General features: G+C 39.0%; 1 protein-coding gene across 1 annotated transcript in view; it reads left to right on the top strand.

The window, feature by feature from the left end:
* ADAM19 (ADAM metallopeptidase domain 19) overlaps positions 1 to 25,488 on the top strand; it is a 123,712-nt gene that overhangs the window by 95,018 nt on the left and 3,206 nt on the right. Inside the window, exons 10-22 of the mRNA XM_074291925.1 lie at positions 3,756 to 3,840; positions 4,714 to 4,853; positions 9,273 to 9,450; positions 10,489 to 10,578; positions 11,718 to 11,913; positions 12,561 to 12,669; positions 13,262 to 13,466; positions 14,780 to 14,857; positions 14,997 to 15,105; positions 15,320 to 15,461; positions 16,466 to 16,550; positions 16,968 to 17,192; positions 25,266 to 25,427. Coding sequence (XP_074148026.1) covers positions 3,756 to 3,840; positions 4,714 to 4,853; positions 9,273 to 9,450; positions 10,489 to 10,578; positions 11,718 to 11,913; positions 12,561 to 12,669; positions 13,262 to 13,466; positions 14,780 to 14,857; positions 14,997 to 15,105; positions 15,320 to 15,461; positions 16,466 to 16,550; positions 16,968 to 17,192; positions 25,266 to 25,427 — 1,804 coding nt within the window. The remainder of the gene's footprint in view (positions 1 to 3,755; positions 3,841 to 4,713; positions 4,854 to 9,272; positions 9,451 to 10,488; positions 10,579 to 11,717; positions 11,914 to 12,560; positions 12,670 to 13,261; positions 13,467 to 14,779; positions 14,858 to 14,996; positions 15,106 to 15,319; positions 15,462 to 16,465; positions 16,551 to 16,967; positions 17,193 to 25,265; positions 25,428 to 25,488) is intronic.

Below are 25,488 nucleotides of genomic sequence, written 5' to 3'. Positions count from 1 at the left end.
TCAGCAAGGTAGAATCCACCCCAATGGAAGGCAAGAGGGTAGCCATTCAGTGGGCTATCACTTGAAATATTTTCTCCAATTCTTGAAAACTCTGGATTAGGCCAGAAACATGAGGACATGATCATCCTCCTGACAATAAACAGGCATTTGTTAACTGTCTGGGGTTATAAGGAAGAAGGATGAAGCAATTCTTATTCTCAAGTGTCTTGTATTCAAATTTGGGGATACATACATATAAATATACCAAAATAAGGATAAAGAGAATAAGTCTTTGAAGTGATTAAACATGAAGTGGTTTGAAGGGAGGGAAAAGTATCATATAGAAATTGGTGATGAAGTTATGTGTAGAAGAAAAAGAGGGATTCTGAAAGGTAGAATGAGGAAAGAGTACATCTCAGACATGAGGAACAGCCAGCTCAAAGGCATGGAGAGGAAAAAATGTGATCTAATCTATAAGAAATAGAGAGAAGTCCCATTTGGCTGGATTACAGAAATACTTCCATCTCAGCCTACTTTTGGGGTCTTCTCAAGCATCTCACGCAGATAATGAAAATATTGGAGACTCACTAGTGGTTTTGAATTTAATATGAGTAGATAAAAGAAGATATAGTAGAAAAGCCATCATCGAGGACCTATATGGCTGAAAAAGAAGGTGGGCTTTCTAGAATGAGAGCAGGATTAAAGATGGATGGATAAAAGCTTATCTGTTATACTGGTTGAGTATTTCTTTGGAAGTGGTGCTGGAAAAGAGTTAGAGGACTAAGCATGAATCTTTTACTAATTTGAGCAATAATTATCACTTGACCTCTCTGGAAAATGGCTAGGGATGGATTATCTGACCTCTAAGATCATTTCTAGCTCTAAAACTCTGATATTGTCATCATATGAAAGGTTAAAGGAAGGAGAAAAAGGAAGGATCTCTATCCTAGTGGGGAGATCTTCTATGGATCATCTGTGGAAAGGAATTGCATAGGATAAGAAGGCGTGGGTGTTTTTTTTTTTCCAATCTTCATTAGTGGAAAGAACACACTAATAAATTCTCAGATTTATTGGAGCATTTTTTCTTTAAAAAATTACAGACCAAAAATTGTCATGTTTGATTTTTTTTAATCTTCCTTTTTTTTCCTTCTCCACTCATTTGTCTCTTCTTCCCATAGTTATACAATAAAAAAGGGAATGTCCAGAGCTTAGGAAAAGTGAAAAAGGAAAAAGCTAAATGAGAATTATTGCAAGAACTCCTAAAGTAGAAAATTGGAGAAAGTATCTACAAAACAGAATTCTGGTCATGTTTAGATTACTTGGACCTCAAAGCTTTTGTAGCGTTTCCAGTACAGAATATTATTTTCCCAAGCTCAGCCACTAAATCAGTCAATTAGCATTTATAAAGCATAATAACTATATTAATCATATTAACTATGACTGTGTCTCTGTCTTTATACTAAATGCTGGGAATACAAAGAAAGGCAATAACATGTTCATTGTCATCAAGGAGTTCACATTCTATGGAAGGATAACAAATAACTAAGTACATACATAATATATACTATGTAAGTATAAGGTAATCTCAGAGGGCAGTGGAGGCTATGGCCCATCCCTTCAGAAAGAATGTAATCCCTGCTTCTGGGGCCTGATGAGGCTGGTGAGTCATTTGAGTTTGGGGGTTCTGAGTCACAACAGACTGATTAGGTTTTTACATAGTATCTGGCAGTTATTTGCTGAATTCCCCCAAAACAGGTCACCTAGCTGCTTAAGAAGGGTTAAGCTATTCTAAATCAGAAAAACTTAAGACTAAAACTTCTTTTATCAACCAGCAATGAGATTATATCTATGAGGAGGGATTTTCTGTACTTTTAGCTTAGATGAGATAGGGAGAACCAGTCTCAAGAGGAAAAAAAAAATTAGAACTAGAAAGGATCTTGGAACACAGATGGTAGAATATGAAGGGACCTTTGGAAGGTAAAATGTAACATCTGAGTTGTAGAATCTGAGAATTATAAGGGACATCAGTCTTCATCCAATCCAACCAATACTTCAAATGGAATCCTACTACATCATAGCAGAATAAATAGTCCCCAGCCTGTGCTTGAAGACTCTCATTGAGGGTAATCCCATTCCTTATAAGGCAGCCTATTCCTCTTGTGGATAGCTATAGATGCTAGAATGTTTTCCTTAAATCAAGATTAAATTCACTATTGTTCTGTAAGAAACAATCAACAGGATGATTTCAGAGAGGCCTAGAAAGACTTACATGAACTGATGCTAAGTGAAATGAGCAGAACCTGGAGATCATCATATACAACAACAAGACTATAAGATGATCATTTCTGATGGACATGGCTCTCTTCAACAATGAGATGATTCAGAACAGTTCTAATTGTTTAATGATGAAAAGAGCCATCTACACCCAGAAAGAGGACTGTGGGAACTGAGTGTGGATCACAACATAGCATTTTCACTCTTTTTCTGTTATTGTCTGCTTGCATTTTGTTTTCTTTCTCAGGTTATTTTTTCCTTCTTGATCTGATTTTTCTTGTGCAGCAAGATAGCTGTATAAATATGTATGCATATATTGGATTTAACATATATTTTAACATATTTAACATGTATTGGATTACCTGCCAGTTAGGAGAAGGGGTAGGGGGAAGGAAGGAAAAATTTGGGACAGAAAGTTTTATAAGGGTCAGTGTTGAAAAATTACCCATGCATATATTTTGTAAATAAAAAGCTTTAATAAAATTTTTAAAATGTTAAAAGAATAATAAAAATGAAAAAAAAAGATTAAATTCATCTCTACAACTTCTACCTATGGCTTCTGTCCCTGTTCTCTGAGGGCAAACAGAATAACTCTCATCCTTTTCCCATCCCATATAAAATCCTTTTGAATATTTAAATACAGCTATCATCCCTTTCCTCTCCCTGCCCCTTTTCCAGGCTAAATAAGCTCAGATCCTTCCACTCAGTTCCTCAAATATTAAGGATTTGAGGCCCTTCACTGTCATGACTGCCCTTCTCTGGATCCTTTCCAGTTTAGCAATGTCCTTCTTAAAATTTGGCCTCCAGGTCTGCACGTGAGATCTGATGTGAGCTTAATAGGGCAGATTTTGTAGCAGAGTTATCACTCTCTCATTCCTATAAGCACGTAATGCAGCCTAAGATGACATTAGTTTTGTTGGCCCTGAGTCTGACAAGAGGGTGATGTACCAGAACCTATTTCTCCTCTTTCTCCTGGGATGCTGATGGGAAAGCCTGGCAGCTGAAGGATGTGAGTGTGAATCATCTGAGCATCATGACCTATACCACCTTCCCCTTCCATATGCCCTCCTCCACCCAGATGGTTTCATCCTGTTCAGCAGGAATAGGAAGCAATTTGTAAACCTGCTCATTTCCTTCCAGTGTAGCTTATACTATTGACATAATGTAGGAATAGGAGGAGAGAGGGAGAAAATACATCTTTGGCTCTTGAAGTCATTGATTTCTGGCTTTCTCCTCTCTGAGTTTGCCTGGAAGAGAGTGAAGGCAAATGTTGGTGGTGAGGGGGTGGATTTGGATCTCTTGGAAGCAAAAGAAATAGCTCAGAGACCAGAAGACCTTTATTTGTCTGTGAATCAGAGGATGGGCTTAAGAAAGTTGGCTTTTCAGTGAAACCACTGAAAACTGTAATACATCATTTGTGATTATATTTTTCCTGTATCTGTGCTTATTTTTTCAGAGTTCCTCTCAAACCAAGCTCCATTACTCTCTCTTTTCTCTTTTAGGGGCATGTCTTTCCATGGCACTACAATTGGCCTGGCCCCGCTGATGGCCATGTGCTCTGTGTACCAGTCTGGAGGAGTCAACATGGTGAGTCCCATCCAAATAAGTCAGGTAGTATAGAAGCTGAATGAATTGTTGCAAGAACAAGAAAATCTGCGTCTCTGAAAATTGGTCTTTTATTTTTTTCTGCTGTATTGAAATAACTGGCTTCCATTCTTAAACCTCCATTTCTATTGGGAACCACTGTTTCAATTTCATCCAGTATTGGCAGAGGGACTTCATGTCTCAGGGCCTCCTATGCAGCTCTTCTCTACAATCCTTAGTGAGAAAACAGGAACGGAGATAGGAAAGCAATTGCCATGTAAGCAAAAAAGCAGGATTCTGGTGTCTGTTGATCTGAAGCATAAAATCCAGGTCGATTAATTTAGCATTAATTTTAGCTAGTTGTGGCAGTGTTACTCCTGATATGATAATATACTCCCTCATCCAGTTCAGGGCCTCTACTCCTCCTAGAAATACTCAGTTTACTAAACTCTCCTGTATATTCTACCCAAGGAGCTAAGAAAGTAATAGAAGTGATACTACCTCTGCTCTTATACGTAATGGGCTTTGGTAATACTTTAGAAAAGTGCTGTCCTTGGTGGAGATCTTTCTTGTGAGGATGTTTTGGAGGTTCACTGCTAATGTCAAGAAGAACAACCAAAGCTTTCTCTTAACATATCCCCTGTATGAGGCATAATACTGGGCCAGTTAGACCATGTATTTTATCCAGTAGAATATAACAAGTTCATCCTCTTTAAAGTATAAGAAAAAAATGACTCCCAAATTACTCAATCATAGATTCTCAAAGCGCATGTGTGTCAAAAGGCTAGATCAGAAAAGATGGCCAAGGAAATCCTCAGAGGATTGTGGGTGATGGCCTGGAACTGCTCACCTTGACCGATCTCTCTTTTTGCCTAGGATCATTCAGAGAATGCCATTGGGGTGGCAGCCACCATGGCCCATGAGATGGGCCACAACTTTGGAATGAGCCATGACTCTGCAGACTGCTGCTCAGCAAGTGCTGCAGATGGTGGGTGCATCATGGCCGCAGCCACTGGGTGAGTGAGCCATTCAGAGAGCTGGAACAGAACCTGAACTGGAAGGACACTGGGATATAGAGTGTTGGAAGTTAGAAGTAGCAGGCACTTTAGAACTTAGAGTGCTAGAGCTAGAAAGACAAATGATATTAGAAATGAAAAAGATCTTACAGCGCAGAATGACCGGACTGGAAAGGACGTGGATTAGAACTGGAAGTTCCCTTAGAACATAGGATGCTAAAAATTAGATAGGATCTTAGAACTGAATCTTACAGTTAGAGATATCTTAGAACACAGAATATGAACAGAATGACATAGGGCCCTAAAACAGATAGTGTTAGAGCTGAGTAGGATCTTAGAACTTAGAATGTAGATCTTGGAATTCATCTGTAATTTTATAAAAGAGAAAACAGAGTAATTTGGCTAATGTTGCACAACCAGTTAGTAGCAGATCTTAGACTTATACCCAGGCCTCTTAGCTAAGGAGCCTGTAAGAATGGAGTTTGGGAAAGGAGAAGGGTAGGATAGTGGCTAGTGTTTCTTAGTTCATCTTAAAGGTTCCCGCAAATTCTTTGTTAGAATTTTGGGCAGAGGGATTTCAGAAGTAATTGTGGAATTCTGTGGCTTTTGGCAGGAAATTGAAATGTTTATAATAATATAATTTAATTAAAGCATTTTCCCACTTCTAATCTCATTCCCTCCTCTCTCACTCCACATTCCCTCCACTTTACATAGGAAAAGAATGAGATTCAGAGAAATACATATGATCCAAGGCTCCATAGCTCATTAAGTAGGAGAGTCACTGCATGAACTCCTATAATCTTATTCCAAGCCTGGTCCTTTTTTTACAATGCTTTGCTGTGACCTCAAAGATGAGGTTGACTTTGGTTCCCATTTTGGATCTGTCCCTGCTTTTCCTGGACAGTCATAGAGCCTATTCTTCCCTTTATAAGGAGCTAATGAGAAAAGCTAACATCATAGCCTTATGAAAACTTTAAAGAAAAAAAAACTTGTTAAAAAAAATCGATATATCAGTATTATTATCATCATGACTCATTATCATGGTTATCACAAATTACTATGGTGATTTGGGGTGTTTGCCAACAACAACTAGTGCATGAAGTAGCATCAGAGGATCAGGTTCTCTCGAGAGCATTGCTGTAGCCCTCAGAAAGAAGAAGGGAGATGAAGCATTTACAGCCACACGGGGGAAGTACTGAGGAAAACTTCCTCTTCCAGAAAGAATGAATGTTTGCTATCTGTAATTTGCACAATTCTGAAATTCACTTTCAGCAGAGCCTCTTTTGAGCCATGTAATACAAATTTCTTAATATTTGTTAGCATTTTTTTATTTCTTTTTTGTCTCCCTATTATTAACTGGCAGCACTCCATCCCCTAGAGTTCCCTCACCCCAGATAGAAATCCTTCCTTGTAATAAATAAGAGCAGTCAAGCAAAGCCAAGTGTTCTTTTGGCTGAGTCTGAAATCGTGGATTATCTCATTCTGCACTTCTGTCCATGATGGCTGAGCCAAGAGTAATCTCTGTCTTCTGGGATCATGATTGATTAGAATTTGATTAGAATTCAGAGTTCTTTCATAGTTGTTTTCCTTGAATTGTATGAATTGTTTGCCTGATTCTGCTCCCTTCATGGTAACCCATCATTAATAGAGCTCATGCTTTATGTTTTGGTACTTCTCCTTTCTTCCCACTCTCTGAAAGAACTAACTACACAGAATTTTCACTGAATCAGCCATACGCCTCTTGATCAGTTCTTGTGATCAATAGTACCTATAATGAGATAACTACTGGCTAGAGTTAGAGCTGTGATCTGTGACCATGTAATAGAACTAAGCTGTTTGGCCTAGCCATTGAGCCCATGACCTAAGTCTCATTGGTACAGCCCTTTGATCTATTTAAAGCATTTTAAAATAGGTTTTTTTTAATTCTTCAGTGGTTTCAAGTTGCCTGCCTCCTTAATAAAATTCAGACTTTAATGTTTCACATTTAGGGCCACTCAGTCTCAATTCCATCGTCTTTCACTTATATCCTTTCTCTCTATGTATTCTGCATTCCTAGCAAACTGAACTATGTTGTTTCCCCAAAATATACACTGCCCTTCGCCTTTGTGTCTTAACTTATGATATTCCATACTCTTAGAAATTTTTTTCTTTTTCCATCTGTGCTAGTTGAAGTCCTGGCTTTTTACTTAAATTAAAGCCTGACTTTAATACTATCTTCTTTAGGTAGGGGGCTCAGTGCATACAGTCCTGGTCCTAGAAACAGAAATCCAGCTTTTTCAACTACCTACTAGTTATGTGATTCTAGGCAAGTCCCTTAACTTCTGTCTGTCTCAGTTTCCTCAGCTATAAAATGAGGATAATAATAGCACCTATCTCCCAGGATTGTTGTGAGGATCAAATGAGGTGATATTTTTAAAGTGCTTATCACAGTGCAGGGTATATATATATTAGGCACTTAATTATTCTTGTTCACACTGAGGTACTATTTCAGACCTATCAGAATGAGTAATATGACAGAAAAGGAAAATGACAAATATTGGAGGGCATGTGGAATAATTGGAGCACTAATGAATTTTTGTGGAGTCAAAAAACTGATCAAACCATTCTAGAGAACAATTTGGAACTATATCCAAAGAGCTGTAAAACTGTACATGCCATTTGACCCAGCAATATCATTGCTGGGTCTGTATCCCAAGGAGATTAAAGAAAAAGGGAGAAGACCTATTTCTACAATACTATTTATAGCAACTCTTTTTGTGGTGGCAAAGGAATGGAAATTGTAGAGATAACTACTATTGAGGAATGGCTGAATAAGTTGTGGTATATAACTGTGATGGAATATTATTAGGTTATAAGAAATGAGGAGCAGGGTAATTTTAGAAAAAAAATTGAGAAAATTCATTTGAAGTAATGCAAAATGAAGTAAGCAGAACCAGAAAAATATTATATGCAAAAATAGAAATATAGTACAATGATCAACTCTTTTATTCTGATCAATATAGTGATTCAAAGCAATTCCAAAGGATTCATGATGAAAAATGCTATACTCCTGCAGAGAAATAACTGATAGAGTCTGAATGCAGATTGAAGCATAGTTCTTTCACTTTATTTTCCTTGGTAATTTTTTTTTGCAATATGGCTAACATGAAAAATATACTTTGCATGATTTCACATGTATAATTGATATCACATTTCTTGCCAGGACAGAGGTGGGTTGGGAGGAAGGGAGAGAATTTTGGATTCAATTAAAAAAAATGTTAAAAAAATTTTTAAATGCTTATTCTCTTCCCTTTTCCAAGAAATCTTTCCTAATCCTTCTGGTCTATAATGACTTTCTTCCTCAGACCTCAAAAAAAAACCTTTGTTTTAATATCTCTCTCTACATAATTGTTTTGTAATGCTGAGTGTTACAGTTCTATGTGCTTGTGTCTTTATCCCCTTATCAGATGGTCAGGTCCATGATAGCAGGGAATATTTATGTAAAAATTACTAATAATAGCTCAAATTTGTACAGAACTTTAAAATTTACAAGGTATTTTATATGCAGTATTTCATTTGATTTTCACAAAGACTCCTGTTAGATAGGTAGATAGGTGCGATTATGACTTCCAGTTTACTTATGAAGAAACTGAGGCTCAGAGAAGTTAAATAAATAACTCAGGATCACAAAGTTAATGAATATCTGAAGCAGGATTCAAATCCATGTCTTTTTGACTGTAGATCCAACAGCTATCTATTGTGCTATATTTTATTATATATTATCCTTTAAACTCAATATCTTCAGCACTAAAAGAGAAATTTTCTCACAGTAGGTACTTATTAAGTATTTATTGAATGAGTGAGTGAATTGGTGAAAAACTGGAAAACTTTCTTTTTGGCTTGCTCGAAGGGGAGAACAACCTCCTTAAAATACTTACAACTCTGCTGAGACACACAAAATCTGTATCATCCATGCACAATATCAATATTGCTATCTCCAATTCTCAAATACTTACTAAGGTGCTATATGAAGCAAAAATAAATCTGGGAATGCCATGTTGTCATAATCAGGTATTCTAGTGATCTCAAGAGACTTGGAGGCTTCCTCTAACACTGTAGAGCATAGTTGATCAATTAGTGCCCATCCTTGATCTTATTTTCCCTAAATTTGACATGGGGATTCTATCTAATCTGCTAAACACCTTTCTCACTTTCACTAAAGAAAGCAACATGACACAGGGCTGTCTATAGATTATCATAAAAGAGGTAAAAACAAATCTAAGTCATTGCTAAAAGATATAGGAAGCGAAATATGGGTGCAGAATTCTGGTATTCCTTATGCAGATGGACTCATGCAAACAGACTTATGTCACATCTTTTTTGTCATTTACTGCTTTGACTGGTGGATTCATGACAGCTCTATTTTGTTTTTTCTGTTAGGCACCCCTTTCCCAAGGTGTTCAACCGATGCAACAGGAAGGAGCTGGACAGGTACCTGAAATCAGGAGGTGGAATGTGTCTTTCCAACATGCCAGATACCAGGACGTTGTATGGGGGCCAGAGGTGTGGAAATGGGTACCTGGAAGACGGAGAAGAGTGTGACTGTGGTGAGGAGGAGGTAAGAATAAGAACTTGGTGCAAGGAGAAAAGAGGAGGGAAAACTCAGGGGAAAAAAGGATGCTATTTTTTTTGATTATTGATTGATCCCAAAATTCATGTAGAGACAGCCTGATGTGGTAAAAGGACCATGGGATTTGAAGTCAGAGAACCAGACAGCCAAGCTCTGTGAATTACTACCTCTACAATCTTAGAATAGTCACTTCCCTCCCTCCCTCCAGTCCCTTGGTCTCAATTTCTTCATCTGTAAAAGAAAGGGCAGTCCAGTGCAGTAGACAGAACACTAGAGTGCTGATTATGGTCCCTTCAGAACTGAATTTGAATCTCTTTAATCCTTGTTCTCAGTGTCCTCATCTGTAAAATGGGGAGGAGGATATTCCTTTCCTAGATGATTTCTAGTATCTTTTCAGCTACAGATACTGGAATCCTAAAGATAGAAAATAGTAGATAAGTAAACAATTCCAAAAATAGGGAATAAGGACTAACCGGGGGAGACTTGCTCTATTTTTTCATGTCTAGAGATTCTCTAGATAAGTCCTGCTTTGAACTCCCACCCTGCATTTACTCCACTGAATTCCCCCAGCCTCCAGCATAATTGTGATGAGGACTTTCAACTGAGAGTTTTATCAGCTTGCTGTGTGTGTTTCATACATGAAAAGTTCAGCCCCACTGAGGCCAGTGGAAAGAAGGGAAGGATTATCTACCTGCAGACGCATAATGTTTTAGGTGTGGAAGGAACTAGTTGGACTGAGATCAGTTTTAGTAAGAAGAGAAGTTTCTGGTACTGAATCCAGGAGCCCAATTGAATTATGTTCACTTACCCCTTGTTCTGAGGGTCTTAGCCCAGGCAATTGTGGACCAAATGAGTGGATTTAAAGGGGCTCTTAAAGGTGTGGATTTCTGGGTACACACCTTCTGGATCTATAGCTCATGGATGGAAGAGTAGGGATACGGAAGGGAGGCACCTGGATTTCTGTGCCCCTCTCCACCTTTCCTATCAGCACTGTACACATTTCCTGACTGCTTCTCTCTTCCCCAGGAATGCCACAATCCCTGCTGCAATGCTTCTAACTGTACTCTGAAACCAGGGGCGGAGTGTGCGCATGGCTCCTGCTGCCACCAGTGCAAGGTGAGGAGACAGGGCTATTATAGGGAGGGATGGCTACATGATTGTCTTCCATTGGTGGAGGGAGAAGGCATGGCAAGAAACTTTCAGTTGGAAGAGATTGTCAAAGAACACCAACTCCATCTCCTTATCTCTAGATCAGCTTGACTCTAACCATCCTAGGGAACTCTCCTTTCCATTCTTTGAAGCTGCCAAAATGTATTGTTTGGCTTTGTCTGGGAGCTTAGTGGAAGAAATGGTTTATTCTCTCAGAAGGAATTGTTTTATTTGTTCTAGTGGTGAACGGGGAAGTTTGAGCAATTCCTCCCAAGGAAGAAAGCTATATATCAGAGGGCAGAATGCATTCTGTGGCCTGAGACTTAGAGAACATTGATTGCTTACAACCTACTGATAAAGATTCGTATTTCCCCTAAAGCATCTCTGCTCTTTTTCCAAAGGGTGACTCAGATTTCATTTATAAAGTCAATAAATAACTCTTAGTTTCCCAGCTCATGATCACCCATCACTGTTCAGATCTCAGGTTTGTACTGTTATATACTAGCATAATGGACTTCCAGAGAAGGAAGGACATGCTGCTTGCAGTTAGTGGGAAGGCTGCAGAGAAGAGCATAGTTTGTTCTTTACAAATAACTCCCGAGACATCATGGATGTCTTTAGGATAAACCTCGGGCCTCCTGTGGAATGTAAGGTGAGACTGAACAGGTGTGAAGCTCTGACTAATGGTGGAGGAATAGGGAGGGGGAGAGATAAAGTCTATTCTGACTAGTTCTCCTGGTCAGCAGACTTCCACTGGAATACTGAGAGGGGTGAAGTTGGGAAAGAGTTGAGTTAATGAGAGCGTGTATACTGTTTAGGATATTATGCAACTCTTGGGGTGTCTATCTATGACTTCCTATAGTTAGAACTTAACAGACTCAGCTCTTTTTTTGGTTTTGTCCTTGAGGGTATTTGTTCCTCCACCGCCCCTCAGATCATCTGTAGTCTTGATCCTTTTGAGCTTATTTGTGTCACCTCACAATATCAGGGTTAAAAATGGAAAATCAGAAAAATCCATAAAAATATAAAGTGGATGCTACTGACAGCCCTTGTGAGGTAAAAGAGAATTCATTTATTGACTGATCCCTTCTCTTCTCGTTACTCAGCTGCTACCTCCAGGCACTCTGTGCCGTGAGCAGTCCCGGCAGTGTGACCTTCCGGAGTTCTGCACGGGAAAGTCACCTCATTGTCCTACCAACTTCTACCAGATGGATGGCACCCCCTGTGAAGGCGGGCAGGCTTACTGCTACAACGGCATGTGCCTTACCTATCAGGAGCAGTGCCAACAGCTCTGGGGGCCTGGTGAGTCTTTCCCCAGGGACATACATCTCTCCTCCCAAAAACCCTATCTCAACCTGATTCCCTCCTCTAAATGTCTTAGTGTGAAGAGAACTTCACACCTCATATGTATGGTGCCATAAGATTTAAGAAACTCCTTTTTTCACAACAAACCTCCTGGCTAGGTAGTACAAAGGACTTGGAAGAAGCTTTTTATAAATGTCTTTATTAAAAGTGAAAAAAAGACAGAATAAAACATAGGTTTTAGAGGCAGCTAGGTGGAGAAGTGGACCTGAAATCAGGAGGACCTGGGTGAAAATCCGATTCAGACCCTATTAACTGTGACACTAAGCAAGCCATTTAACTTTTGACTTGTCTCAGTTTCCTCATCTGTAAAATGGAGATAAAAATAGAACCTACCTCTTAGAGTCATTGTGAGGATCAAATAGGATAATATTTGTAAAACACTTTGCAAAACCTAAAAGTGCTATCTATGTCAATGCTAGCCATTATTTTTATTATAATGTAGAACAGAGTGGGGGGAACAGAACATAAAGGGCATTCTGGGAAGCTTCCAGTACAGCCTCAGTGATGACACAGTTTTGCGGAGAACCTCTTCTGAGCTCTCTTGAAGGAGGTTGCTTGATAAATGTGTTCCCTTCTCTTCCCAGGAGCTCGCCCTGCCCCTGACCTCTGCTTTGAGAAGGTGAACGTAGCAGGAGACCCTTTTGGGAATTGTGGGAAGGACATGAATGGAGAACACAAGAAGTGTGCCATGAGGTGATGATTGTAGGAGAGGCCCTTTGGGGAGCGGACTGACAGAAAGGTCTTTCTTGTTACCACCCCCAGCCTAGCCCTGACCCCAGGGAATCTGAGGGCCTCGGTAAGCTCCAGATGGACCAGACAAGCCTTGGCCAGATGCCTGCTTCTCCTGTAGTGCTTGTTTATAACACGCAGGCCTTTCTTTCTAAACTAGGTGACAGAAGGGGGATGAATCACTGCTAATCTCTTCTCATGATTGGAAAAACAAACAACCTACAAAGTTGTGCTATCAGTCACCCTAGCTTGCTTGCTTTCTTCCACAAAGGAGTTGGTCCTGGCCAATTCTGCCCTTTTCTGTGTGCCCCATGGCTACCACCATCACCATGAATGGGAGGTAAATCCACTATTGGGGCACCCGCGTACATCACCTCAAGTCTGAGGAAGAATGCTGAATCCAGAAGGAGTGGCCAGAAGAACCAAGATGGCGTTGCTTTAGCTTTAGGATTCTTTGCTCACTAACAGGGGGGGCCTTTCAGATAGAACCAGTGTGTGGCAACAAGGCTTCTGTCCCCTTCCTTGAGTTCCACCTCCTTTTCTTCCTTGGGTTTAGAGATGCCAAGTGTGGGAAGATCCAGTGTCAGAGCTCAGAGGCCAGGCCCCTGGAGTCCAATGCAGTGCCTATTGATACCACCATCACCATGAATGGGAAGAAAATCCGCTGCCGGGGCACCCATGTGTACCGAGGTCCAGAAGAAGAAGGGGACATGTTGGATCCAGGGCTAGTGATGACAGGAACCAAGTGTGGCTATAACCATGTGAGTGCTCTTGCCTGGCAACAGTGGAGAATGGACTTCAGGAAGGCAGTTGGGGTTGTTGGAGACAAGCCTCCGTCTGCCCTAGAAGAGTATTAGGGACAAGGTAGACAGTAGGGATGAAGTAACTCAGTCCCCCAATTCAAGGTCTCCCTTTGGAAATGTGGAGAGACAGGGGTTAGACTTAATCTACTTGACCTCACAGAGTAGAGCTAAGGATGAAAGGATGGAAAGTACAGCAAGATAGATTTTACCTTAATATAATTAGAGTCGTCTGTCAGTGCAATAGGATGTCTTTGAGGGTCATGAGCTCCATGGTACCCATTATCATAAAGGCCGAAGTTATTATTAAGCAGAGAATAACTAATCACTTGTTGGGTTATTTCAAGGGGGAGGGAAGAATAACTTCCTATTTCTGATATGAAATATCATTAAGTTGATGCATGTTCCAACTCTATGGCATTGAATATTAAAGCCAAAGCCATGTGGGTTATTGCTTCCTGTCGGCCGCTCCATTGCTTCCACTCATTTAGAGTTGACCACAACCACCACCAGGGCAGTACATTTGTACCTCAATCTGCACCTCTGAAAGCGCTTTCCTGTACACTGGCAAAGCAGCCATTACTTAGCTTCACTGTCATGGATGCACTTGCCGCACATCACCATTTGCCATTCGTTTTGTTTACTGCTGAGCTCTTTTCTGTTGGTTTCTCTCTTAGCACTTTATTTTCTTGTGTGGAAACCACTGGGGCTTCAGAACTATTGTTTAGACAGAGAGTTTCTGTAGGGATTATCATCCCAGCTCTCAGCAGCCAGCATTGCCTTGTAGAACTCATAGACACCAGCAGATAGCTGCCTCTGCCTTTGCCATGGGCCTCCCTGATCCTCCAGGACACTCACAGCTTAATGCTCATCCCTTCACACTGTGCGGGCCCACATGCGGATATCCTTTCCCTCTCATTCTGGCTCCCTGATATCCCTCACTTCACGTATCAGTACCTAACACCATCCTCCACTGCTCGTACCTCCCTCCCTCAGAACCACAGTGCAGAGATACCAGAACCTTGCAGCTTGCTAAGCCAAGTTCTCTAGCATCATCTGTGATAGCCTGAGGGATGACTAATGACTGCTGAGAGCCTGGAAGATGCTGTGCCTCCAGAACATGACTCTCTGCCTTCTCCTGGGGGAATCTTAAAACGGAGAATTGAAATCTCAGGGGGTGCATGGCTTCAGTTTTAAGTCTTGGTAAAGACAGGATTTAGAAGCCACGATTCATGATTCCCAGTTTGTGGATGACTCAGTTCCTTCTTCCACAGATTTGCTTCGAAGGACAATGCAGGAACACCTCCTTTTTTGAAACTGAAGGTTGTGGGAAGAAATGCCACGGCCATGGGGTAGGTCTTGGCAGAAATCCCCGTGACTTGTCCTCTGTTTTCATGGGGGGTGGAGGAGGCAGTTCTCTGTGGGAGACCAGGGTTCTCTCCTGAGTCTGCCACAAGGCAGGCTCTCATGCCTCCTGTCTTCCCACCACAGGTCTGTAACAATAAACAGAATTGTCATTGCTTCCAAGGGTGGGCTCCACCTTTCTGCAACACTGTGGGCCATGGAGGCAGCATCGACAGTGGGCCCATGCCCCCCCAGAGTGAGTGAGATACCCTCATCTTTGTCATTCCCTGCATTCTAGAAGGGGGGACAGAACTGGTCGGAGGGAGGAGTGGAAGACTTTGGGGCAGCTTGTAGGAGGAATGATAGTTATGAGCCCTTACTTTCCTCAGAAGCTTCTTCAGTTTCAGTGACTCTTACACTAGCATTCAGAGGATTTTTCCAGCTTTGCTTCTTCATTCTCTTTCTGACAGATGTTGGCCCTGTGGTAGCTGGGGTGTTGTCCGCCATCTTGGTATTGGGTATCATCCTATTAGTGCTCTATTGCTGCAAGAGGCGCAAACTGGGTCCACTCAAGCCCTCTGCTCTCCCTTCCAAGTGGAGACAACAGTTCAGGTGAGATGAGTGTCGGCCTCCCTCCTCACATAGCCACTGCCCCAAATTAAGTCCCAACAATTGTAATATTCCTCAAGCTGGTTCCCTGCCTTGAATCTCTCACCTTATAATGGCAAGTCTTTTAGAAGTCTGACCTTATCAATGGACTTTCTGAGGTCATTTAGCCTCCTTTGGATTTTAAAGGTTGGAGATGATCTACTTCTAGGTAAAGGGCTAGAGCTACTAGGAACCTAGACCAGGTAGAACTGTAATGAACAGTTCTGGTACCTGGAGCTCACAGCATGCTAAATGTATCAGGTAAATATATCACCATATGCAGAATACAAAATAAACACAAGGCTAACCAGTACAAGGTATTTAGGGAAAGAAGGCAGTAACAGTTGAGATGTCCAGGGAAAGAAAGGCTTTGTGTAGATCCTTGAATATACTTTGAAAAGTAAGTGAGAGATGCTCCGAGGCTGAGAGACTTAACTGAGGAGAGTTGGGGTGCTAGAGCAAAGGAACAGAGGTGGGCAAAGTTGCATTACCCCATCCCACTTCTGTCTCTGGAGTCAGATGTGAGACTTTCTATTTTGGCATGTGTTAGCCTTATTTCATTTTTTTTAGATTGCAAGTTACTTCCCCCTCTCATTTATCTTTTCCTTTTAAACCGGAAACAACAACTGTTAATGCAAAATCTTCTGATGCAGAGCCCAAGCTTTTTGCTAGAATAAGAAAAGTATTACTGGGAAGGTGGAAGTCCAGAAGCAGTTTGTGATGCTTTCCATCTTTAGAGGGTGATGCATGTGAACTGTATCATTTTTAGACCAGACTATGGAGAAGGTGGTGAGATGGGTTCCAGGGACCATACAGAGGGGAACAGAAATTCTTTTTTATCAGAGTATAAAGGAATATAGAGAAGGGGAAAATCTGGACACGTTGATTGTAAGTAATTAGGAAGGGACACTTGTATTTGATACTATTTGTGGGCTATCCACTCCAATTTTTTTCTCTCTTTTTTCCAGTTGCCCCTTCAAGGTGACTCAGAATGGTGGGACTGGCCATGCCAATCCAACTTTCAAGTTACAGACACCCCAGGGAAAGAGAAAAGTAAGTCCTTTGAATGTTTGGGAACCCTACATCTTCCTATTTCTGCACCCTGCTAGAAGGATTCATATTGCATATTTTCCATTAGTTTTCTCCAGAGTTCTTGGGAAAGGAGGGAAAAGAGTTACAAATAAATTTGTGAACAAATTTTACTAAATTAGCCTAAAAGTTTTGCCTAGTTATGGCATTCTTGGAAAAAAATATATTTGGAAAAACAAGAAATTATCCAAATGTTTCTGGGTAATCTGGATAGATTCTAGAGTTAGAAGGTCTTCCAGAATATATCCTACCTATCACCCTACCTGTCGTCATCCATCCCAATGGGATATACAAGAGGACATCTGTATATATGCAGATGTAGATCATTCAGATGTGGGGTATGGATGTCTCATCGGTATTTTGTGTTTAACCCATATATAGGTTACCAACACACTTGAAGTTCTACGTAAGCCATCACAACCTCCCCCCAGACCACCTCCAGACTATATGCATGGGGGCTCCCCACCTCCCCCTCTCTTGGTACACCTCAGCAGGGGCATCAGGAATTCCCCAGGAGCCATTCCCCAAGTGGAAAGAAAGGAATCTGTGAGAAGGCCTCCCCCAAGCCGGCCTGTGCCTCCTGCTCCTAATTATATTCCTACCCAGGTAAGATTTTCTCCATCTTATAGTATGAGAGCTGAGATGAGCAACTTAAGACTTAGAAAGTGCAAGTGACTTTCCTAAGGTCATATAGTTAAATGTAGGATGCAACATGGTGTTAAACCAAATAGTATCACTGCATTGTAATCTCAGCAGTTCCCGACCCTATCACCACCAACTGCAAAGAACTTAGAACAAGAATGATTTAGGAATAAAAAGGTACCTGTTTCATCAGAACATGCTAATGATGCCCTCTAATGAGAAAACTGTCTGCTGAAAAAAATCAGGCAGGGAGAGCAGGGTTTCTAAGGAAATAGTTGCTGCTTCCCTGAAGTTACTAGGCTTTCCATCTTCAGCTAAACCTCCTGGGCTTCATTATTTGTTACTTCCCCTTTCCCAGAGGTAAAACTATTCAGTTGTATTCCTGTTGCCTCATTCACCTTGGATTTCCTCCTGTTCTTCTTGGTCCAGATGGTACAGTTTGGAATTTACAGGCAGGTTCATAAGGATTCTAGATAAAGGGTCAGGGTTTTGGTGGGTTTAAGGTAGTTAGGATCAAGATTATTGTTTAGCAATTTAAGAAGGGTTGATTTTAATTTTGAAGGATTTTTTTTCTTGTTAATGCTTCTCTCCTGCATTTTCTAAAAACTGAAATAAAAAAGAGAAATAGAGAAGAAAAAGAAAAAAAGAAAGGAAGAGGAAGGCATGAGAAAAAGAAGGGAAAAAGATAATAAAAGGAAGAGGAAAGACAACATTAGAAAGAGGAAAAAAGGAGGGGAATGGTGAGAAGAGAAAGAAGAAAGCAGAGAGAGGATAAATTGAGAGGGGGGGGAAGAAACAGAAAAAAAGAAGGAGAAATAGGAAGAAGAAAAAGAAAGGAAAAAAAAAAAGAAATTGAAGAGAGACGTTATAAGCCTATTATTCCTAGAAATCCAAACAATCATTTTTTGAGGAAGAAAGAGCCAAAACTCACCCCATATTTCCCTCTGGCCCTGAGCACCAGGTCAAGGGGGTGGAAGAGAAAGACAGAGAAAAAAGAATGTAAATGTACAGCTATGTCTCTGGAGTTCAGAAAGAAACAAACAAGCAATTTCAACAGCCAGCCCCACCTCCCAGTTGACAAGGCTTCTGGCAGGAAGAAGGAGCAAACAAAACCAGGAAGGGACCACAAATCCGTGTCAAATAAATATCCTTAGTGTCTAAGTACAGAGATCGTTTCCCCTCACATCAGGGGTGTTTACTGAGACAGAGATATTGAACACAGCTGGGTTAGATGTCCTTGGGCAGACTTCCAGTCAAGATGGTGGAGTGAGAAGTTATAAGGAAGCCCAGCTCCTCACATTCTCTTAAAAAACCAGAGAAATACCAAAGTGGGAGGAGTAATTAAAAAACCACACATGATAAAAATTTACCACAAAAGAAAATAAAGAACCAGCATAATAAAAATACAATACCACAAAACACCACAGAGCAACTGAAACAAATTAAAATCTCAGAAGCAAAAAACAAAACAAAACAAAACAAAAAACAAATAACCTGATATCCTTCAAAGGATACTTGCCACATTTAAATAATTTAATGAGGAATTTCCATGTTAAGAAAATTGCCAGAACAAATAAATTTTAAAAAAAAAACAAAAACTTGTAGACATTTTTAAATGAGAAGAACTGAAGTGGGAATGAAAAGATACTTTTAAAAATCAGGAGAATATGATGAAAAAAATATGACCAATCTAGCGCATGTAATTGAAAAACCTGAAAAAATCCTTGTAGAAGCAATCACCCTTAAGACTCACAATGGTAGGAAACAGAGGCACAGACAGCAAATACAAAACAGAAAAGCAAGCTAAGAAGAGAGCTCACATACTGACAAAATTTTTAAGTATTAAAATATAAGTGACACATCTGGAAGGTAGGTTAAAGCATAGCAGTGTCAGGATTGCTAAAAAAAAAAAAAAACAAAAAAAAAAACAGAAAAACTATTTAGATTATTGAGGAAAACTTTCTAGAATTATGAAAGTGTGACAATAGATAAATATAAAGAATTTGGTTCCTACTTGGAAAAAAACTAATGAGTAAACTTTATAAATGTTAAAATAATAGGAAAGAATCCTATATGAACTGTAATAAGATAAAAGAGCATACTGAGAATTATGACACTAGATTTTTCAAGAAAGAATAATCAGATAAATTGGAATATAATCTCTAGATCATTTTAATGAGGAACTGAGGCAAATAAGTTAAGTGACTTGCCCAGGGTCACAGAGCTAGTAAGTATCTGAAGCCAGATTTTAACTCAGAGAGAGAAGTCTTCCTGACTCCAGCCGCAGTGTTTTATCCATAGACACATAGCTGCCCTAGAAACACAATCTGAGTGCAAATCTGGCCTCAGACACTTATTAGCTGTGTGAACCTGGTCAAGTCACTTGATCCTGTTTGCCTTAATCCACTGGAGAAGAAAATGGCAAACCATTTCAGTATCTTTGCCAAGAAAACCCTATGGCTAGTATTGGTGTTGATATGGTCATGAAGAGTCAGGCACAACTGAGTGACTGAACAACAAATGTAACTCTTTAAAGTTTGCAAAGTATTTTCCATAGACTACTTTGTAATTTGAGTCTCATAATTCCCCATGAAGCAGGTATTATTAATATAATATCTATTTTACAGATGAGGAAAGTGAAGGGCAGAAAGTTTAAAAACAAAAAAAAACTGCTTATGATCATACCACTAAATGTCAGAAGTGGGATTTGAAACTAGGTTTGCCTGGCTCCAAGTCTGGTACTCTATCCACTATCCCATATGCATGGACTAGAAATTTAGAGCTATCTATCCAGCCAAACTTAATATATTATTATAAAGAAAGAAATGAACAAATATTAAACTTTTGGACTTCAAACAATTCACAAAACCATATGCATTTCAATGACATTATAAAGGTAGCCAGATAATTAATCAAGTTATGAAGGCAATGATTTAAAATAGTACTTATTACATCAAGATAAATTATTTCACAAGTAATTATGAAAGTGTTCAGAAAATTGTACTAAGTAAATTAAAATTCAATACATTCAACAAGCATAAGAAAAGAGAAAAAAAGAAAATAGAAAAAAAATTCACATCTCTACCCCCCTACCCTAGGTATACACAGAAAGTAAAAAAAATTACGTTCTAAGTAAGAAAGATAAAAAGCAGAGATTCTATACATTACATTCATGAGTTATAATTTAACAAAGTTAGTTATAAATTATAATCATGTAATCAAAAGTTAAAAGCCATTTGGTTTATGGTTAAGTAATCTATTAAAGTAAATGAGAAAATTGTAAAAATAAATAAATAAATAAATAAAATAAGAGGTTCTATCTTGGATGAAGACCATTAGGTACTATATATAAAAATTTGGGGAATACAGTCAAAGGAATACCTAGAGACAAACCTCGTAGTGTTGAATGCCCATATCAATAAATACAGAAACTTAGGCAGATGAGTCTACACTTAAAAATCTTAGAAAAGAAGTGAAACGATATACCGACAGAAAATAGAGAAGAAATAACCAAAACAAGAAGTAAAGTTAACATAATTGAAAATAATTAAACAATTGAACTGACAAATAAAACCAATAACAAATCTATAAAGAATGGGTATATCAATTTAAAAAAAATAATAATCCCTAATTTCCAAAGTTAGAAATGAGAAAGCAGAGATTATAAAACCAAAACAAATCAAGACAATGAACAGAGACTACTATGCAAAGTTTTATGCTAATAAATTTGAAGTGCTAAAAGAAATCGATGTTTATTTACCACTATAAGTTAAACTATCCCCACCAAAGTAGAAAATTTATTCTATTGTAGGAGGAGGAATCAACAAATCATTAAAGAGCTACCCCACAAAAAAACCCCACTGCTGCTGGATGGTCACATCAGTGAATTCTAAACACTTAAATTTTTTTTTCTACATAGAGATTATTTAAATAGAAAAATATTGGTTAAATAGAAAACATTGGCAAACTGTCATATTCCTTAGATGAGGAAAATATGGTTGTGATCTTTGGACTGAGGAAAAGTGATGCTGAAAAAATATATCATACAGTATTACTGTAATATCTCACTTTACTATCACTACAAAACTATTGTATAAAATAATTTTAATTTGTATATAACCTCACACAACAACAACAACAACAACAACAAAAATAATAAGAGAAACCCATAGGAAAAAAATGGAAATCAAGGAAGGAACTAAACAAAAATGTATCAACCTCTTCATAGTTAAGTTGAACAAATGTTGCAAAAAATTCTTCCCAAATTAATTTGTAGATTTATTGCAATTCTGCAGCTTCTATCAATAGACTAAATCACAGGATTTTTAAAATAAAGTTATAAACAATTTCAAATAGAGCAGTCAGTGGGGAAAAATATATTTAAAAAACTGATTAGGAGGCAGCTAGGTGGCGCAGTGGATAGAGCACCAGCCCTGAATTCAGGAGGACCAGAGTTCAAATCTGGTCTCAGACACTTAACACTTCCTGGCTGTGTGACCCTGGGCAAGTCACTTAACCCCAGCCTCAAGGGGGAAAAAGAAACTGATTAAAGGGATTTCATCTTACAAGATTTAAAAATCTATTTTGAATCACTAATTATAAAAATAATGTCATCCTGGGGAAAGATACTAATCGAGCAAAGTAAAGAAGTTAGAAATCATTAAAGATCATTAATGTATGCAAGTGATTTGTGTCATAAATTCATTACTAAAAGTCTCTAGAGATGGAATCTTTATTCAATAAAAAATCATTTGGGGAAAATTGGATTAACTGGATGACCAAAAAAAAAAAAAGAAAAAAAAGAATTAGAGCCATATTTCACCCAAGCTCTTCATTACATTTCATTTGGATAAATGACATCCATATAAAAGGGAAAAGCAGTGGAGGACAGCTTCTATTGAAATGATCCTTGCTTTGAGTGACTGGAAAGTGACTGTGAGTTAGGACGTTAACATCATGTCGATTTATTCACTGAATCCAAATGAGATTACAGACTTACTGATTATGAGAGTTAGAAGGCCTTTGAGGCCATCAGGTCTAACCTTTTCATGTTTCATTGATGAGTGAACTGAGTCCCAGAAAAGTTTGACTTTGAAAAAATTAGAGTTCAGTCCCCATTTTTTAAATATGTTTCTGGGTGTGCTGATGCTCCTCCTACTGGTAAACTTAATACGGATTAATTTGTTAATCTACCTTGACTGGTACTTACCTTCAATCTCAATCATAACTGCTCAGAACATTGAAATGATGATGATGATGATACCCATCAAGTTTGCCTTGTGTTCTTTACCATCTTTGTCTAGGCATAAGAGCAGAAGCCAGGTCTGATAGAACAAGTCAGACCAACAGAGCTAGATTGGGTCTAATTTCATAGCCTCAGACTTTGATACTTCCCAATTCAAGGAAGTGCTGTGTACAATAACAGTACAATTCAAAACATTACAACTGAACAGATATTTATCAAATACCTGTGTGCAGTGTACTATTCCTCTGGAGTAAAGGGAGATGAGAAATATAAAGTTTAGATAAAAAAAAAAAATACCTCATGCTTTTCAGAAAATTTACAGTCAAGCAACACAAGGTATGGCCTAGGTTGACATAAACACCTAGAAATCCCTTCGCCCTACCCCAAGTACCCTTATTACCCAAGAGATGGAGAACAAAGATTAATTATAAATTGCAGACAGTGCACTAGGCTGTGCCATCTATTTTGTAATTTCTAGGGGTTTTTCTCATTATTCTTTTATTGTTTGATCAAATAATCTATCACCCAGTATTTTTTCTTACCACCAAGACTGGTCTCCATTTATCACCTACATAATGTGGTAAAAGAACCTCTTGGAGTCAACTTCTTCTCTCAGATGAGAAGATCTCACGGTGGGAAAGACACACAAGAAAGCTCATCCCTTCCTTGTGCATGCAATGGCTGGCTTTGCTCTCTGAGACCCAGATTGCAGGCTCCCATTTTTTTTTTAATCTTACCATTGATTTTTAGTATAGTTCTCTTAAGTTTCACACTCCCTTAGGCTTTTCATATTCATTGTCTTCTTTAAACCCCATTCATTGTCTTCTTTAAACTCCACTGTGACCCTTTTAGGCAAGCAAACAAAGAGATTGTGGTCCCCATTTACAGCTGAGAAAATAGATTACTGGCCTTAAATGATGTAGAGAGTTTAAAAGCAGGATTTTAGCTTTTACAAGCTTTAATGTCAACAAAAACTTAATCAAAAAGGATTAAGTATGTGCCTGGAAAACATATGAACTTGATACTTGGGAAGTTACAAAGATCTTGGAAGATCTTGAAGGCCAAGTTAAGGACCCTGAAGATCTATTTCTGTGTTCTTAAAACTTCAAAGTCTTTAATGGGTCCCTAGTCAACAAAGTTATAAAGTTGGGAAGTTACAAAGACCTTGAAAGATCTTGAAGGCCAAGTTAAGGACCCTGAAGATCTATTTCTGTGTTCTTAAAACTTCAAAGTCTTTAATGGGTCCCTAGTCAACAAAGTTATAAAGTTGGGAAGTTACAAAGACCTTGAAAGATCTTGAAGGCCAAGTTAAGGACCCTGAAGACCTATTTCTGTGTTCTTAGCCTTTAGTGAGTTCAACATTTCAAAACTCTTCTCCTCACAGATACTTTATGCTCAAGAGAAATATTTCATAGGCTAGTTGATTGATTTCCATGAAATTCTTTGTGTCCCTGGATATCAAGATCTCTCTTATTTCCTTACCCTTTTGGACCATAGACTCTATCCAGATGAGGAATTCTTTCTCTAGAGCTGTTCAGAAGGTTTAATATAGCTCAACACAGCCAAGTGGCTAAGAGTTGGAGAGCCTCCCTTCACAGCAGGCGGAAGGCAAGGAGGCCAAATGCTGAGATATGGTTGAAGACTCCTTCCTGCTAATGCTTCCCCTGAGAGGTCAATTTTGCATGGCAAACAGCTGTTGGAGTAGAGTTTTTCCAATGACAGTTTGACATCTGCACACAGCTGTTCATTTCCTCACTCTGGACCCAACTGATATATCCCTTCCTACTTTATTGGTTGTTTAAAGGATTGTTTTTGAAGGAAAGAGATAAATTAGACTTCTCTTTTGCAAGAGCCATCCACTCATCCTTTCCAGGGAGTTCAATGATCCATATAAACCAGTTTAGATTTTCTCAGGTCTAATGACCTAGATTATGGATTTTTCAGGCTCTGAGATTATCCTCAGACTTTTTCCATTGTCCACTAGGGGAAGACAGTGAAAAGAAAGCACAGATTTTAAAATTTAAATATGTCAAATTAGTTTTTTTGGTTTAAATAAAAAGTCAAAAATCTTCATGAGGACAGAATGCGCCTTGTTTTTCTAGGCTTGCACTTAGCAGGTGATCAGAAACTGTTGAATGAATGAAAGGTTGAGTAGAGGTTGACAAAGTAGATAACCCAGAAGTCAGTAGAATATTTCATTGGCTTGTGAGGTTGCTTCCATTTCTTGTATTTGATAGATCTTCCTGAGAGATGTCAGTCATTCCATCAAAAACAGAAAATTGAAAAAAAAAATTGAGTCAAAATCAAAATTATAGAATTTGAAAGCTTTGTGTTTCTCTCCAAAACTCTCATCTTACATCTTTCTCTTTTTCTCTTCCCCTGTTCACTGAAGTAATGTGGGCTGATGGGAAGAACAAATAGTTTGAGTCAGGAGATATGAGTTCTAGGAGGAGCTTTGCCACTAAAAAACCTGAATTTTAACTAAGTCTAGGTATCCTTTGGTCTTCTCACCTGTCAAATGGGGATAATATCTGCCTTATCTACTTCATGTAGATTTGTAGGAAGGATTTTGTAAGAATGTCTTTGAACAGATTTTTTAAAACTCTAAAAGTGCTAGGTGAATGTGTATTGGTATCATCAATCAACTGAATGAATCTTTATTCTCCATGATTACTTCTTCTCCACCATCCCAGCACGGCTGGTCCCCCGGAAGAGACCAGTTCCACTTTTTGATTTCTGCTATTGCCATGTCTGTTTAGAATCAGCTGAAAGCCTCTTAACTTTCTTCTTAGAATTTCTCCAGACCCCATCCACCACAGAAAGCTCTGCCAGCCAATCCTGTGCCAGGGCGCAAGACACTTCCAAAGAATGGGAGCTCTTCTGCCCTGCTATCATCACCTGTTCCTGCGAGCAGCCCCCGCCACCTCCAACCAGTGGTGGCTCCGGCTCCTAAGGTGTGTCTCTTGGGGAAGTATTTAGATTAGGAACAGGTACAAGTTGTCTCTTCTTGCCCCT

This window comes from Sminthopsis crassicaudata, chromosome 2, assembly GCF_048593235.1.
Source record: "Sminthopsis crassicaudata isolate SCR6 chromosome 2, ASM4859323v1, whole genome shotgun sequence".
Taxonomy (NCBI): Eukaryota; Metazoa; Chordata; class Mammalia; order Dasyuromorphia; family Dasyuridae; genus Sminthopsis; species Sminthopsis crassicaudata.
Note: the sequence above shows the minus strand (reverse complement) of the source record. Positions and strands in the feature narration are given on the sequence as shown.